Source organism: Aulonocara sp. 'chitande type north' Nkhata Bay, linkage group LG3 (assembly GCF_057382095.1).
Source record: "Aulonocara sp. 'chitande type north' Nkhata Bay isolate Kocher_YH1m ecotype deep benthic linkage group LG3, A_spYH_male_GT1.1, whole genome shotgun sequence".
Classification (NCBI taxonomy): Eukaryota; Metazoa; Chordata; class Actinopteri; order Cichliformes; family Cichlidae; genus Aulonocara; species Aulonocara sp. 'chitande type north' Nkhata Bay.
The window spans coordinates 11,800,635-11,818,095 of record NC_141346.1 but is presented as its reverse complement, the minus strand read 5'-3'; the positions used below and the strand labels follow the sequence as shown (position 1 = coordinate 11,818,095).

Here is a 17,461-nt window from a genome sequence, read left to right as displayed (position 1 = left end):
AAGATCAGAAACATTTCATATATGGAGTTAAACATGAATCATTGTTTCAACAACATATTTATTGTTGTCATAAACAGACAAGAAGACAACAACAAACTGCTCCTCCCATTCAACACATGTCAGTCCATATCCCAGCAAACTAAATCATCTCCATTTACACATCAAATAGAAACATGAATCACTTGTAATGATTAGAAACTTGATAGAATTTCAAATCTAGTTTGGGGAGTCATTCAGTGAGAAACAGTGAAATGATTTTCCATGTGAAAAGGTGGACAGCAGAAACAGAAAGAAAGAGTGAAACTAAAAGAGAAACAAAGAGCTTTGGAACAACGAGGCAGCAGGAGGACAGCTGCAGTTTAACAGCTTCAACTCACTGACAGGAAACAACATTAGAAACATCATCATCCTCAACTCATCTGCTGCACTGACACTGACACCTTCAACGGACACACCTTCAGTTTATCATCATCATCAGTGTTAATGTATGGAAACATCCTGTGAGTGAAAGTGTGTGTGAAGGTGTGTATGTGTGTGTTAGTATCAGGATCAGAGAACGACAGCTTTCCTCTGTTCCAGTCCAGATTCACTCTGATCCTCTGGAGCTTCTTCTGGACTGAGAGAGCAGAATCTGCTGATGGTGAGAATGCTAAGTATTTATCTTTATTGAACCCTATTATCCATAATCCAGACTCTATTTCTCCCTTCCTCTGCACAGACTCTGCTAACACACCCAGTAACCACCCTGTACTGTCTCCAACATCAACATCCCAGCTGTGAGTCCCTGAGTTAAAGCCCTCAGAGCCCAGGACAGAGCAGGAATCATCAATCCTCTCTGGATTATCAGGAAGCTGCTGCTTCTCTCCTCCTTCTCTCACACTGGTCAGATCTTCAGACAGGATGAGGTTTGGACCAGCAGTGTTTGGGTCCAGAATGAGAGGAGTGTAGGAGACCATGTCCTTCATGTTGTTCCAGATGTTGAAGGTCAGGTTGCCCAGGTGTTTGGCCTGGTCTATCAGAGCTCCTGAGGGCAGCTGTGGATCATCCAGCAGGGGGCAGCGCTGGACTCTTTCCACTGCAGCCTTGTAGTTGTGCAGGAATGAGACGTCTTCAGCTCTCAGCTCCTCCTCTGTGGCTCTGACTGTGTCTGAAAGAGCTGCTATCTCTCTGCTCAGAGCCTCCATCTTCTCCTTCATCATCCCACTCTTCTGCTCCTCTTCCTCCCTCAGTGCAGCCAGCCTGGCCTCCTCTTCCTCTGCTAGAAACTGGTGAAGCTTCTTAAACTGCTCCTTAATCTGCCTCTCTGTGTGTCGGGCCTGGACCTTAATGTGTTCTGCTGTTTGATCAAACTTCACTTGAACTTCTTCACAAACCTTTAACTTCTTCTTTAAGGGCTCCAGAGTTTCCTGAAGTTCCTTCTTGTGTTGTTGTGCAGCTTCATCGATGGGTCTGAATCTGTGATTGGTGTGTTTTTCTGAGTCTCTGCAGACGACACACACTGGCTGCTGATGGTCCAGACAGAAGAGTTTGAGTTTCTCAGAGTGCAGACTGCAGAGAGCCTCTGAAGCTCTCTGATCTCTCTCCTGTAAGAACGACTCACACAGGTTCTTTAAAGCCAGATTTAAAGGTGGATCATCCTTTGAAGATCTTCTCTTACAAACTGGACACTCGTGTGTTGGTCTCTCTCTCCACCATCTCTTCAGACAGTCTTTACAGAAGCTGTGGCTACATGACAGAAGAACAGGATCTCTGAAGACCTCCTGACAGACCGGACAGCAGAGATCCTCCTCTGATCTGGAAGCCATTGAGTCTGTGAGTGAAGCTGAAAACAGCAGACAGGAAGTACAGTCAGTCCTGGCTCCCCTCCCTCCTCTACCACCTTCACTGAAACTTCCTTTGAGTCGTGTTTTTGCTCAAACTCACATTCAGTGTGTGGAGCGTCAGCAGCTTGAAGCAGCAGTGTTGGAGTTTTCCACTTTTCTCTCCTGTAGCTGGACTCACTCAGAGGAAGCTGCTAGTTTGGTCTGAGCTCAGTCTGATCGTCTGTGCGTCTCTTTACTGAGGACGAAGAACTTCCTGTTTCCTGGTTTGTCGCATTTGAGTGACGTGAGGGGAGGAGACAAATGTTGCTGTTTGACTTTTAACTAAGGTGTGTTTCAATCCTGCCTGCAGCTCAAAAGCTGTAAAACAGGTTTTGTGTCTTTTCACCTCCACAGGTCACAACATGAAACCTGTTGTGAAGTTTATAAAATAAAGTGTCACTCGGTGGTGCAGCTGTTTGTCAGCTTCTATTTTAGACTTTGTTCTGGTTCTTGTTCAGGTTCCCAGCAGTGGGAGTGTAATGCAGTCACACACACACAGGTGGTGTTAAGGTGGATTCACTTAGTTACAGACAATGGTGTTATTTCCTGTAACTAAGGGTGTGTTTCACTCCAAAGTTCAGACATTAACCTGCCAGAAGTTGTAAAAGTTACTGATAAAGAGCTTTTATCTCAGAAAGCAGAAAGAAAAGAAATAAGTGTAAAGAGTGCAGCAAAATGTTTTAGTGTGAGCTGGTTCATCTGATCTGGTTGTGTAAAAGTCACTGCATGACACTGAGTTTTACTTCTGTCACGATTAGTGGAGCGGACTCAGGCGCAGACCGCAAGTTTCTTCAAAACAAAAGTGAATTTATTTACAGTGTTCTCCACGGTGACACACACACACACACACACACACACACACACACACACACACAACGGTGTCTGGGGAAAAGGGTTCCAGGGTCCGGGAGTGAAAGGGGCAGGAGTCCAGGGAGGGGAGATTTCCATAAAGCCCTCGCAACCACACACAGCTCCTCTTCTTTCCTCCATCAGTCTTGCTCACGCTCAGTCACCGTGCACAGGGAAAACAGGTCCAGGGGAAATCTATACACAGACAGAGAAACAGTTAGTCTCCTGGTTCAGACGTACTCACGAACAAACTTTGCAGAGTGCAGGACGACTGACGCTGATGGCTCAACGATCCAGCGACGAGTAGAGCAGACTCGCCATCTTAAGTAGGACTCCAATTCTCATAATCAGCGGCAGGTGTGCTGATCATCTCCAGGTGCGTGGGCCAGGAGCAGGAGCCCACACTGAGCTCCGCCCCGGCAGGAGAAAGAGAGAGTGGGAGAGGACGAGAGAGAAAGGGAGAGCAGAGGCGAGAGAGGAGAATAAACAAAACAAAGCGCCTGACTGCTGTCAGCTGGAGAGGTGCGGGGACCATGACAACTTCTGTGTTACTGACACTCATCTCTGACTCAGAGAAACGATTTCTCCCCTGTGATGTTCACACAGTGGTGAGTTACATGTGTGTGGAATTTTTCACGTTTTATAGAATTTAATTTCCTCTTACTTTCTTTTTTGTTAACCTGAGTCACTGATCATTTGCAGTATTACAGAGTCTGGCAGTCTTTGCATGATGTCCACGTCACTGTAAGTTTCTAGCTGACTCTCATCCTCCAACCACACACACCCATATTTTGCTCCATTGCATGTGGCTATTTTCACGCCACGCTGTGCGCCACGTTATTGTTGAGATGAATAGCAGAATGGCAGATAGAGACAAAATACTGTTAATCTTACCATCTTCAGGTTTTACACGCTTACATACACACACAGTTACTGTCCCTCCATTTAGAAAGGCAGAGGCGTCACGATGTGATTATTTTACTGTAGTTATTTTTTTTGATGTGTAATAATATTCAATATTACTATCAATGCATTTTCCAAAAAATGCCTCTCTGTGCAAAATGGGTTTAAAAACATAAACAACTGTAGGATCCTGTTTGTCCGTGATTTAAACAGCCCAGCGCTGCTCCTGATGAAGGGAAAACCAATCCTGCAGGGAGACCTACCTCGGCACTTGTGCAGGTGATTTTTCTCTTACTTTCTTTTTTCTGTTATTTACTAAAGAATCTGTCAAAGAAATAATGAATTCTCCACACGTGTTTGAAGGTTGCTGATACGTTCATCTAGCACAGACCTATTGCTGGAACGCCAAGACAATTCTACTACAATGGCAAAGACAAGACGCAAGTCACCAGAGCTCTTTGTGTTGCTCGTGCATGAGGGAGAGAACTGTGACAAGCATCGTTCTCTCTGTTAAGAGTGTGGCCCCATAAGATCTTCCCTAAACCTGCTGGTCTCAAAGTCCAGCAGTTCATCAAACCAAAAGGCACTTAGACTAAAACAGACATAGCTACGTTAATCCTACCATAAAACAATAAGACAAGGTACGACCTCTCTCATGCTCCTAGGATGTGGGGTGAACACCCTAGAATGTTACATGCAGCATTCTACCATATGCAAACTTATATCACTAAAAGATTATACTGACTACTAAATACAATTTTCCATTGACACCCTCCAAGTAAGCAAATGAATGCTAACAGTCAAACATAGAAATTAACATTTGCAAAATCATTCCAGCTTTGTGGTGCATCTCCTCCAGGTGTGTAAATCACACATGCAGAGTGGTTTGAGTTCCTCAGAGCTTCATAAATGTCTCTTCCAGTTGTTTCTATCACTGTCCATATGACCAGAGTCCAAATGTATGCAGACATGGGTATAACAAACACACCAGTTAGTTTTGCTGTTTGTCAATGTGGCTTTCAGTTATCTTCAAGGCTGCAGGCCTTTGTCAGCACTCCTGTTTTATGGCCTCTATCAACCCTCATCACCTCATTTCATGCATTCTTCCTGTGGGGGGATACTTATGACTCCTCTATTGTCCTTTCGTCTCTGCAGAAAACCTTTTTTGGAAAGGGTATTGGATTCAATGATTTTACTGCTGTTGTAACCCCACCTGTTGAGTCACTTCAGCAGTCTTGTTCATGATGCAAATGACAACAACAATGACACAAAGGAAGACCCTCTTCAGAGTGTCAAAGCATGCATAGCACAGTGACACAGCATTAGGTGATGTTCATAGGAAACTGCTGTCAGTCATTCCCCGTCACCACCATAGCTTCTGCTTTCTGTTCACAGAATCACGATGCCATCCTTGAACTTCCTCTCTGCACTGTCGATTGGAGCTTGGAACGCTCCCCTCATCCTTCAGATCTCCATCTGTTGTCCACAATCTCCTCGTGATTACCTCTGGAAAGCCCCGTGGCACAGCTCTCCATCCAGTGCAGCTTTATGGTCATTGCTGTGGTTCCAGAATCTTCTCATGATGACCAGTAGGTCCCCAAACAGCATGACCTTTGACCTCAACCCCTGCCTGGGCTGTCAGCTATGGTCCCTACTTCTCGCTGGGTCTCTGAAGGTTTCTCAGGAGATTCCACCCTTGGGATCATTTCTTCCAGCAATGCTCTGCTGCACCTGCATCTCCTCACTAGAGGAAAAACTTCTATTTGGAAAACATGTCAACCATCATCAAACCAAATTTTCCTTTCAGTTCAGTGAACTTCACTTATCAAAAAATATAATTATTTATTATTTTTTAATTATATTATTCGTTTATCACATTTTCACTTTCACTTATTGACCATCAAAGTGTTTATTGTCTTTACCCAAATAATTGGAGCAGAACTTAAAATCTATAAGCTGTAAAAACTTTATATTTGAAGACTGAAAGAGACCCAGGAAGTGGTCACAGGACGAGGGTGACAGACTGTCTGAAGCAGTTAGAACAAGACAAGGCTGTTGGACCAGGTGTGCTTGCTTTTGAAACTGTGTCTTAATTCCACCTGTTTCACATGCAAGGGTCAGTTCTACAGGCAGGAACGTGGGTGTGCCGTGGGCTCCCCAGTTTCACCCATTGTGGGCAACTTGTATATGGAAGACGTGGGAAAGAGGGCTTTGCTATCCTACCCTGAAACACCACCAAGTCATTGGTTCAGGTATGTGGATGACACCTGGGTGAACACACAAACCTCCATCTCTGGTTTCTTTGACTGGAGGTTGTTGAGGATTTGATGCTTTCACAACACTGTATGTGATGTCACTGGTGATGTCATCTTCTCCATCTGCTGAAATGAGTTAAAGTAAACACTTTTATGATTTAAGAATCTAAATGGACCAAATTATGATGACAGAATGGAAACAAAATACCACGATGAATAAGAATGAATATGTACAAACCTTCAAGTTTCCTGTGAACACATCGTCTCACCAGCAGAACCAGTAACACCAGTAGAATCACAACATAGACTACATATAAGTAAATCTTATAAGGCTTACATGATTTACTCATGAAAGTGGCCACTTTCTCATTACTGTCATATATTGTTTTAGTAAGTATCCAAAACATTCAAGTTTCATTATATAATTTTTCAAGATTATATCTGTTTTCACTCTCGTATGCTTTTCATACAAGTTTCACTCAAGACAGATACAAACTTTATCAGATTTATATATATCTTTTCCATATGGGTAGAACTTGACTGCATGCAGAGGTGGAAACCCTACTCAAGTAAATTTGAATAAATGTAAGTCAATGGAAGTGTTTGGAAAAATGTGCTTCTAAAGATACTTTTATTTCACCATGTTCATTCACTCATGAGCTGCTGTAACATGAATCAAAAGGGTGATTTGACACCTCAGCATGCAGTCACGTTCTATAGAGTTTTGCTAATGACCTAATAATTTTATTCAGGTGTGTTGCAGCAGGGACGCATTCAAAAGTTTCAGGACACCGGCCCTTGAGGACTGCAGTCGGAGACCCATGCTCTTAGTGCTTCTTAGTCCTCCGGATGTTGATCCCGCTCAGTCTAAAGGTGTGCTTGCCAGGGTGGTCCTCTGGTCAAGCCCTCCCCTCAGTCACACCTGTTATTAGCAGTTCACCTCCAAATCTGTACAATTTGTGACTAACTAGGTTAAATTTAGTGCCCTGGAAAAATCGGCCCCAAGGATAATTTAAAGGATAGAGTAAGAACACTTTGAATGATGCAATAGCAATACACAAGTTTTTACTATTACTGTTTCACAAAAGGTTAAAAAGTCCACAATTTTTGAAATCAGGATATTTTTTTAAAGCCATTTAGCAGAAGCAAAACAAAAGCCAAATCAAATAATACTAATAATTATGATCACATAATCAAATCACTTGAGTTATACCTATCTAATTAACCTACTCTGAACTAATGCTTCTAATATGTCTGTGAAGGTTCTCAGTCATCCAGGTCATCATAGTCAAAGGAGTTTGCAAAGAAAAGCGTCTGGAGCGTCCAGACGCTTTTCTTTGCATTAATTAATGCTTCTAATGTTGATCTTGAGAGGAGAGAGGTTGAGGAGGGAATGGACACGAATGGACCAGTAACACCCAAGAGGCATCAGATGCTAATATGTAGAGTGCAGAGACCTGATGAAGAAACTCTGGAGGAGCAATGAAATTCCTCCAGAGTCTGGGGTTATGCATTTAATTACAGAGCTACTGAGCTCTGTTTTTACCAGCTGAAAGTCAGTGAAGTTTTTGGGCTGTTAACAACAAGGATCACATTGACTGCATCTGATTGGGCAGTTCTGAGTCTAATCGTCACCTGCAAGCTGCACAGAAGCCTGCAAGAGACACGTCAGCATGGAGACACCAGGATGAGAAATCCACTTACACAGACTCACTATCCCTCTGTGAAAGAGGAAGATCAACATCAGCCTCTAAATCTAATTAAAAGAGTTATAGCCTATGGCCCTGGGAAATAGTGCAAATGGGACTGCAGAGTCTCCATCAGATTACAGAGGACAGCGCTAATGCAGACGAGTTCATCAGCAGCCCTGTTTCATACGGTGCTCTGAATCCCTACTCAGGATTGGTTAAAAATGATGAGCGAAAAAGCCGCAAAATTCAAAGAACTGTTTAGACGGAGCCAAAATTCAGTAGAGATAGTTGTGATTGGGAAAGCTCTCAGCACCCCCATGCCCCCCTCCCAACTCCACACTTCATTTTAAAAGCAGGTTACGCGTCAACCTCGTGCACTACCTCAGGCTCCTTCCCCACCAGAGATGTGACACGCCTCGTCCCTTCGCTAGAATCTGTGGCGAGGGATTGGTCCACCAGAGACCTCGCTCCTGGCTGCCGCCCAGCACACATTGCACCCAACCCCTACGGCACCTACTGTGGGTGGAGGGCTCATGTAACTTTTTCAGGTTGCGCCCAGCCGTGGACTAAGGGCCGACCACCACCTACTTCATCGCTGACAAGAGAAATATTTCACTTTATATTTTTCAGAAAACATCAATTTCTCCTCCTCCTTAATGTAAAGCATTAAAGTCTTCCTCGTTTAAGACATCTGACGTACACCCTGAAGACTCTTGTTTGTTTGCAAAGAAAATTAATATCACTGTCTGTCAAAATCGCAGGGAGTTCAAATACTTATGTTCCTCACTAGTCTCACTTTTATTGTGATTATTTTTTTCCTGTTAAACAAACACAGATAAAATGAATTAAAGCCTTCCAACGGGGCATGCAGCCTCCAGCTCCAGTTCCTCACAGTGTTACTGGAGGCCAAGGTAATGCCATCCAGAGTAAGAATCTGCTTAGATACCATATTACTAAGATTTTCAGGGCCGAGTACAATAACCTCAGTTTGTTCTGAATTAAGTTAGCGGCCATCCAGGTCTTTATGTCTTTAAGACATGTGTGTTATCTAGCTAACATGAACTCACATGTAGTGAGTCGTTTAATCTTTAAATGACATTTGTGGAATTTGCCCACTTCCTCTCACCCACCAGTGAAAGGAGAGGGAAGGGAGAGAATCCAGTGCATACACAGAAATGAAGAGCTGGCAGAAAGTGGACCCTCGAACAAATGCTCATCCTCTGAAAACTATGAGGTCTGCAGATTTTTTCACTGTCAGTAGCAGTAATTTCCACTGAACCAAATAATCCTAAAACTGTTTCCTAAAACCTTAAACCTATGAAGGCTGCAGGCCACAACGTGCTGATCAAGCAACAAAGTTGTTCTTCATATTACTAAAATGTTGGAGCTTGTGCCTCTTCAGATGTTTGCTCTTCTTACTTGCAAATAGCCGAGGGGAAATGCCCGAAACCTCAGTCCTGATTCCACAGCTTTATTACATCAGCCTGGTAGAAAATAATTTTTCACTATCAAATCAGGCCACCAGGGGGCGGAGCGGTCCCAGAAGTTCAGTCGTGAGTGATATCTAACCTCTCTTCTTCCTCACAGCTCGTCTGATCGTGAGTCCCAACAGCTCTGATGTCTCTGAGGGAGATGTTGTGACTGTAATCTGTGAGGAGGACCAAAGCGTTTCTGATTGGACTGTGAGGAGAAACACAAGCAAACTGCAGAGGGCTGAGTGTGGAGATGGGCGGGGACAACAGCAACGTGATCAATCATGTTCAATCAGTACGCTGGTGCCTCACGACACCGGAGTTTACTGGTGTGAGTCCAGTAATGGTGCCATCAGTAACCTGGTTAATATCACAGTCACTGGTAAGCTGATCACTCTCACTTTACTTCTTATTGCATCCACAAATTGAGCTGAACATGCAGGTACATAGATTCTGTGCTGTTCTTCACTGATCACCTACCTGACTGACAGAGTAATGAAGGACTTCCCTCCCTCGGTGCTTCTTAATGTGTGAGGATATTCTCCATTACTGAGTTAAGACTTCCTTATTTAGATCTAAGCTCTGGATTATCTTGCACGTCTCGTGGCTCCCAAATGTCTCTTAAGTTATTATCCTCTGTAGCCTCATACTTTAGCTTTACTTGGCAAATGTGAATGCTTTGTGTGCTGACAAACCCTTTTGCATGTAGTGTTTTTATGAAAAGCCTTATAATTGCCTAATTTTGTGTTTTTGTTCTGTTACAAAAGCAGGCATTCTTACTGTTGTTTAATATTTTAATCAAACCTTTAAGTTTAATTCAGCACAAAAAGCCCCACTGTAAACAAATCCACAGAACAGAACCAAACTCAGCAGCCAAACAGTTTGTCCTCAGTGCAGGTCGACATTCAGAAAAACCAGCTGCCTCAGCTTGGATGGGCTGATGTGGTTTCTCCTTAGTATCTGCCCAGTTTTTGAGAAGACCCTCCAAAGGAACAGATGTTGCCACAATGCACAGTCTCCCCTCCATCACCTTCAACAGGTAGGGAAAGACTGTGGCCTTGGCCTCCCACCAGCTCTGTGGGCCTTCTCCTTGTTGGATGAGGGGCTCCTCAAGATAACATTTCATCTCCATCATAACATCAGCTGTAGTATTTCTCTTTGCAGCATCTCCTGTAGCTCTTTCATCAAAGAGGCTCCACCCAGCAGACGTCTGTGGCTCCTCCTTCACTTGGCCCTGTAATGGTGGAGCTGGGTGGGAGTGCACTTTGCTGCTGCAGTTATTCTCTGAAGTGCCTCATCAACAGCTCTGTTGTCACTGAATGCAAGCTTTTTAAATCTACCATCCAGTGATGCAGCTTCTGAGTGGACGGTGTTGAACTCCACACACAGAAACTTTTCACACTCACTGCTAATTTTGTTTTACAGTGAAGCCACTCTGCTCTGCTAGTCCCAATATCTTTCACCTGCAGCAGATGCTGCTTCGTTTGCAGCTGTCAGTCATATTTATGGTTTTCAAATCAAATCAAATCAAATCACTTTTATTGTCACATCACATGTGCAGGCACACTGGCACAGCACATGCGAGTGAAATTCTTGTGTGCGAGCCCCACAAGCAACAGAGATGTGCAAACACAACAACACAAACGAGCAAAATACAAGAATGGCCAACCTGAAACTAATAAATATATGTACAATATATAATAGTGTATGCATTTCTGGATGTGTATACTAAATATTTTCCTACGTGTGTGTGTGTGTGTGTGTGTGTATACACATTTTTACAAATTAAATAGTAAAAAAAAAAAAAATAAATAATAATAATAATAATAAAATATATAAAATATACAGAGTTGAATATGTGCAAAACAGTGGCATTACTGTACAGTATGGAGTGCATAATGTTGAAGTTCCAGTAGTGAAGCTGAGGTGTCTATGACGTGTTCAGCAGTCTGATGGCCTGATGGAAGAAGCTGTCTCTCAGTCTGCTGGTACGGGACCGGATGCTGCAGAACCTCCTTCCTGATGGAAGCAGTCTGAACAGTTTATGGCTGGGGTGACTGGAGTCCTTGATGATCCTCCCCGCTTTCCTCAGGCAGCGCTTCCTGTAGATGTCTTGGAGGGAGGGAAGCTCACCTCCAATTATCCGTTCAGAGCACCGCACTACTCGCTGGAGAGCTTTGCAGTTGTAGGCGGTGCTGTTGCCATACCAGGTGGTGATGCATCCAGTGAGGATGCTCTCAATGGCACAGTGATAGAAGGTCCTGAGGATGCGGGGGCTCATGCCGAATCTTTTCAGTCTCCTGAGAAAGAAGAGGCGCTGCTGCGCCTTCTTCACTGTTTTGTTTGTGTGTACTGACCACGTAAGATCCTCAGCCAGGTGTACGCCAAGGAACCGGAAGCTGCTCACTCTCTCCACAGCAGCGCCGTTGATGGTGATGGGGGTGTGTACTTCTCTGCACCTCCGGAAGTCCACTATCAACTCCTTTGTCTTTGCGACGTTGAGGGTGAGATGGTTGTCTTGACACCAGTGGGTCAGGGCGCTGACCTCCTCCCTGTAAGCCGTCTCATCACCATTGGTGATAAGACCCACCACTGTAGTGTCGTCCGCAAACTTCACAATGATGTTGGAGTTGTTAGTGGCTGTGCAGTCGTAGGTGTAGAGTGAGTACAGGAGAGGGCTCAGTACACACCCCTGTGGTGCACCAGTGTTCAGTGTGATGGGGGATGAGGTGATGCTGCCCAGTCTGACCACTTGGCGTCTGTCAGACAGGAAGCTAAGGATCCAGCTGCAGAGGGAGCTGCTCAGTCCTAGATCCTGCAGTTTCCTGTCCAGCTTCGAGGGAACGATGGTATTGAATGCTGAGCTGTAATCTACAAACAGCATCCTCACATACGTGTCTCTCTTCTCCAGGTGTGACAGGGCAGTGTGTAGTGTCAGGGCTATGGCATCATCAGTGGACCTGTTGTGGCGGTATGCAAACTGTAGAGGGTCCAGTGAGTCGGGTAGTGCAGAGCAGATGAAGTCCCTGACCAGCTTCTCGAAGCATTTGCTTACAATGGGGGTCAGGGCTACAGGTCGCCAGTCGTTCAATGAGGAGATGGTGGAGGATTTGGGTACAGGGACGATGGTGGCCATTTTGAAGCAGGCTGGGACTACAGACAGAGAGAGGGAAAGGTTGAAGATGTGCGTGAACACTCCAGCCAGCTGAGCCGCGCATGACCTGAGGACGCGGCCGGGAATCCCGTCCGGACCAGTAGCTTTGCGTGCGTTCACCTTCCTGAAGCACTTCCGCACATCCTCCTCAGACACAGTGTGCGCACTGACGTCATCCGCGGTGCGCACACTGTCCGGTCTCATGGTGTTCGCTGTGTCGAATCTAGCGTAGAATACGTTTAGATCCTCACACAGAGAGGCCGTGGTCTGCGGTGTGCTGGTTTTCCCTCTAAAGTCTGTGATCGTGTTTAGTCCCTGCCACATACTCCGAGGGTTGTCAAACTGTTGCTCCACCCTGTCCCTGTACTCACGTTTGGCTGCTTTGATCGTCTTCCGGAGTTGGTAATGTGCGTGTTTGTAGTCCGATGTGTTCGCGGAGGCAAAGGCGGTGTTCCGTGCCGCCAGTGCCGCGCGAACATCTCCGTTAATCCAGGGTTTTTGATTTGGGAAGGATTTGACTGTTCTGGATGGGACGACATCTTCCACGCATTTCCTGATAAATCCACAGACTGAGTCTGTGTATTCATCAATGTCTTTTGCGGCCACGTGAAACATTTCCCAGTCCGCGTGATCAAAACAGTCCCGCAGCGCAGACTCCGATTGGTCCGTCCAACAGTGCACCGCCCTCCGGGTTGGAGCTTCCTGTTTCAGCTTCTGCCTGTAGGCGGGCAGGAGCAGGATGGAGCAGTGATCTGATTGGCCGAATGGGGCGCGGGGGAGGGCTTTGTACGCATCCCGGAAAGAGGTGTAGCAGTGGTCGAGTAGCCGGTTTCCACGTGTGTTGAAAAGGATGTGTTGATGGAGTTTTGGTGAGACTTTCTTCAGGTTTCCCTTATTAAAGTCTCCGGCTGTGATAAACGCTGCCTCTGGGTGTGCGGTTTCCTCGCTGCTGATCGCGCTGTACAGTTCCCTGAGTGCACGGTCAGTGTCGGCTTGTGGGGGAATGTAAACAGCCGTAATAATCACTGCTGTAAATTCCCTCGGTAGCCAGAATGGCCGGCACTTAATCATCAGGTACTCCAGGTCCGGTGAGCAGAAGGATTTGACCGGGTGCACGTTCGCATAATCACACCAGCTGTTGTTGATCATGAAACACACACCACCGCCTCTGCTTTTCCCAGTAAGATCCTGTGACCTGTCCGCGCGGTGCACAGAGAACCCCGGCAGTTGTATTGCGGAGTCCGGTACTTGTGTCGCACTCTCCTCCACACTGCTGTCTGTCATCTCACAGGTATGATGTGCGGAGCGATGCTGAACTTCCAATCCCAGCGTTTCATGTTGCAGGATCAATTCCCATATGAAAATATCAATATCTAATTTGATTACATTTGTTTTTCATCATAAATATGACAGACAAAAGTAAATTCGGCAATTAGCGGGATGGTCTGCAATACCCTGTCAATAGGAACTACACTCACCACCTCTCATTCATGTGCGTGTTACGGCTCTGCAAGAGTGTGAGCCAATGAGAAACCAGAGGCACAAAACTTTAGACCACAAAACACACAATCTGATGTTGGTTTGTAAAGATGTTGCTGATGAGACTTTGTAGAAAGCAGCTGGTCTGAGTCATGTGATCAGAGTGCAGCAGATAATGTCTGACAGCAGTTTGAAGAACAAATGGATTCTGTTCTGTTCTTCATCATCACCTACCTGACACCTCACAGCTGTTTCTCACCTGCAGGTCACACAGGAGGATCTGTTGGACTGAAGGTCAGCCTGTCAGTTCCTGCTGTGCTTCTTGTTGCTGCTGTTTTCTTGATGTAGAGAAAACAAAAACAACAAAGAATCAGGATCCAGCCTCATGTTGAGCTGCAGCAAAATAAAATGTCTGAATCTTTTTAAAGCAGCACTCTTAGTCTCCCGCTGGTGGTTTCAGCGTTGTCAGTGAACCTGGGGAACATGAGATGATGCTGGTAACAGAAATCAAAGGTAGTGAACAGCAGACAGGGATCAGCTGCAGGTTTAATACACGTCCTGAATTTGGTTTAGTTTGAAGTTTCTGTAAAATAAAACCAAACGTTGTGATTTGTCTCTTTATGAATAAAGTTGAATTGAATTTCTCTCTGAGCTCCTGCTTCTGTTGTCTGTCAGTGATTTTATCAGTTGGACATCAAGTAAAACTTTGGATAAAATGAAAACTGTGTTCACACAGTGTCTGTAAATCCACGGGTGAAAATAACACATGTAACATTCACACAAGTCCACGAGTGATTGAATGAAATGTGATCATGGAAAAATAAATTCAAAACTATTCAAAACTTTTACCATTAACTGTGATTCTATTATGAAGTAACAGGAAGGTAATAACACTATAATATAATAATAATAATAAAGAAAATTTAAAAATATGGTATAACAGAGCTCACTGCCTCACACTGTCGATAGCAGCATTTCTTTTTAACCTTATTTCATTTAAGGCTCAGACGATCATCTGTTTTCACTTAAAGTAGTCTAGCTCTGATATCACTTTAGCCTCTGGATGGAGGATTTGCTATGTTAACTTATAGATAATAAACTCAACGTATTACAGACCAAAACCAAACACGTCCGTAGTATAAGACTGGATTTAACTCCCTTCACACCTGTCTCGACACAACAGTCAGGTCAGTCCCTTCCCTTTTAAGAAATCCACCTTAAATGTATTTTAAATGTAAGTGATGCAAAATGAATTTAATATTTTATCTTTAGTTTGTCAGGTAGCATCAGGTCAGATGGATGATGTTGGGTGAGATGGAGCAGACAGAGATGTCATCACAGCTGAGAGGAAGCAAAAGCCTCAACATCCAGGCTTAAAAGTGATGTAGGGAGCTAAAGCTAAAGCTCTGCTTTCTTTGTGTGCTTGTGCTAACAGCAACTAATGAGAAATGTGATGACAATTGTCCAGCTTTGTCCTTTTATATTCTACCAAATGTGAAGTGAACCTGTGGTTATACAGTAACGATAAGAGCATCTTTATTAGTCCCACATGTGGGAAATTTGTTTTGTTACAGCAGGAAGTGGACAGTGCAGTTACATAGCAAACATGAGAGAACCCTGGAATAGAATAAGAAACTGTACACAACTGTACCCAATAGAATAGAATAGAATGATAGGATAAAAATAGAATACACATGCTACATACAACTGAGTACAAATACAACGTTGTCAGAAAAAGAGTGTTACACTTAGTCCTATTGCACATGTGTGTGTTTGATCAGCTGCAAAGTCTTTGTGGTGGAGTCTGACAGCAGAGGGGAGGAAATCTCTCCGCCCACATTGTGGGTGCTGCAGCCACTGAAGGAGCTGCTCTGAAGCGCTATAAAGGTTTGTGATGATCAATACAGGTTTACAGCTCAGATCATACTGAGTTCATTATGACTGATATAAATATGTGATAGAAGAATAATAAATCGAGTAAATTGTGATTGACAAACAGTTTTAAAGAGAAAGTTTGTTAGTTTAAATTGTGTGAAAGGTCAGAGATGGAGAGAACACCAGGCTGGGGCTGAATATCAGTGTATTACATGCAAATCTGATTGGATGACAGGACAGAGCATAAACTGAAGCTCGCATGGATGTTCTGGGTCTCCTGCCTCTGTGAGATCAGCAGGTCAAAGATTCAATAGCAAAACTTGGTTGTTCCAGCAGCGACGCCGAGGGCAGTGAGCTCTAAAAGCCTCCCAGATGAAAACGTGCCCGATCGAGAGGTGATCTGCTGCTGATGGGTGACGAACCTACTCAGGTCTCCAGCTCTTATCAGAGGAGGCAGTGAAGACACCTGAGCTTCAAGGCAGTCGGGCTGGGCGAGTCTGTGATGACTTTTATCTAAGTACAATCTGAGTATTTTACCTGTAAGTAATCTTACAGTATTATGTTATATTGTGAGTCCTTCTTACAGATCTTCCTAGGTTGAAAATTAAACAGTACTAAATGTAACAAGTAGACAGCAGCACTAAAGTCATCAGTTTAATGGACACAGAGGAAGCTTTTCAAAGGCTTAAGAAGAATAACATGATGCTAGAACATCACATTTTATAATATGACAGTAAAAATAACTCACAGAGATCATCTTCTATGTTTTCCTCCATAAGGGCGGCGAGCCTGGGTCCAGCTATTTGAGTGGTGCCTTGTTTTGGTGAAGATTTTAAATTGCTTGGCCTTTGAGGCCTGCATGGAGCTCAGGCTGACACTAAGCACAGGAAAGGCCCACAGTGGGTGCACACACAGGATACAGATCCTAGAAACACTGAAATTTCTAAAGTCTCCACTAAATCAGGGTCAGATGTGTGTGAAGGTCCAAGACGTTTGCTGGATGTGAATTATCATGTGCAATGCTCCAGTTTGACCTCACGGGGGCAGTGTTGTTTTACACTCAGACTGCAGGACATAATAACAGTGTTGGAGTGTGAAAGTAAAGCAGCTTTTCTCTCAGTGTATGCAGAGGGATTTCTGATGACATCAAACTGTTTGTGTGTCTGTTGTCACAGCAGCAGCCATCAGTGACAGCAGCACACAAAAGCAACACAACAGCAGGTTCAGATACTCAGAGGAACAATTCATTTCAATGTCTGACCAGTTTGTAGTTTGTGTGTCTGAGTTCAGTTTAAAAAGTTTAAAATACTGATCACAAGTTTCAAACAAACAACATATAAGAACATAAGATGGAAACAAACAGAGTGAAACAGAGTTTGTTTCCTTCCTGGTTTCCTGGTTTTCGTATGTTTGTCACACTTAAATGTTTCAGATCAAACACATTAAAATATTAAACAAAGAAAACACAAACTGAAGTTTGTAAATGAAGATGTTTGTTATTAAGGGAACAAATCCAAAGCTACATCATCCTGATCTGAAACATTTAATAAGTGTGACAAACATACAAAGAACAAGAAATCAGTTTGAGCAGCTGTAATCAAACTGTCAACCTTCACACTTTTTACTAAAACCTTTAATTCTCACTAACATCACTTTGTATCCACAGTCACTCTAATGGACCCTAGAAAATAAGATAAAACACATTCAAAGACTATTTTGTGTTGAGAAGAAGTTTCTGGCTCTTATTCTATTTTCTAAAGGAGGCAAACAGCAAACAGGACTCTCCAGCTGCCCCGGAGCAGATTGTAATCATTGCTCTAGACGAGCTTCATCATGTTGCAGACACACCTTCATGCTCAGGGCAGCCGTTACCTGTGTGCTCTAAGAGAAGCAGGAAGATTTAGGGTCAGATTTACTAACA

General features: G+C 44.0%; 2 protein-coding genes across 3 annotated transcripts in view; one reads left to right on the top strand and one right to left on the bottom strand.

The window, feature by feature from the left end:
* The window catches only part of LOC147333966 (butyrophilin subfamily 2 member A2-like), a 148,683-nt gene that overhangs the window by 34,370 nt on the left and 96,852 nt on the right, over positions 1 to 17,461 (top strand). The gene's annotated exons all lie outside the window — the stretch shown is intronic.
* LOC147333973 (nuclear factor 7, ovary-like) lies at positions 197 to 1,817 on the bottom strand. Of its 2 annotated transcripts, XM_086286568.1 has the most exons (3): positions 1,569 to 1,805; positions 1,116 to 1,382; positions 197 to 1,082 (listed from the first exon to the last, which is right to left on the bottom strand). In XM_086286568.1, the coding sequence occupies exons 1-3, from the start codon at positions 1,803 to 1,805 to the stop codon at positions 411 to 413; spliced, it is 1,176 nt and encodes a 391-aa protein (XP_086142694.1). In that variant the 3' UTR covers positions 197 to 410. The 2 variants fall into 2 exon arrangements, with proteins under 2 accessions (XP_086142694.1, XP_086142695.1); XM_086286569.1 differs by having other exon boundaries at positions 197 to 1,817.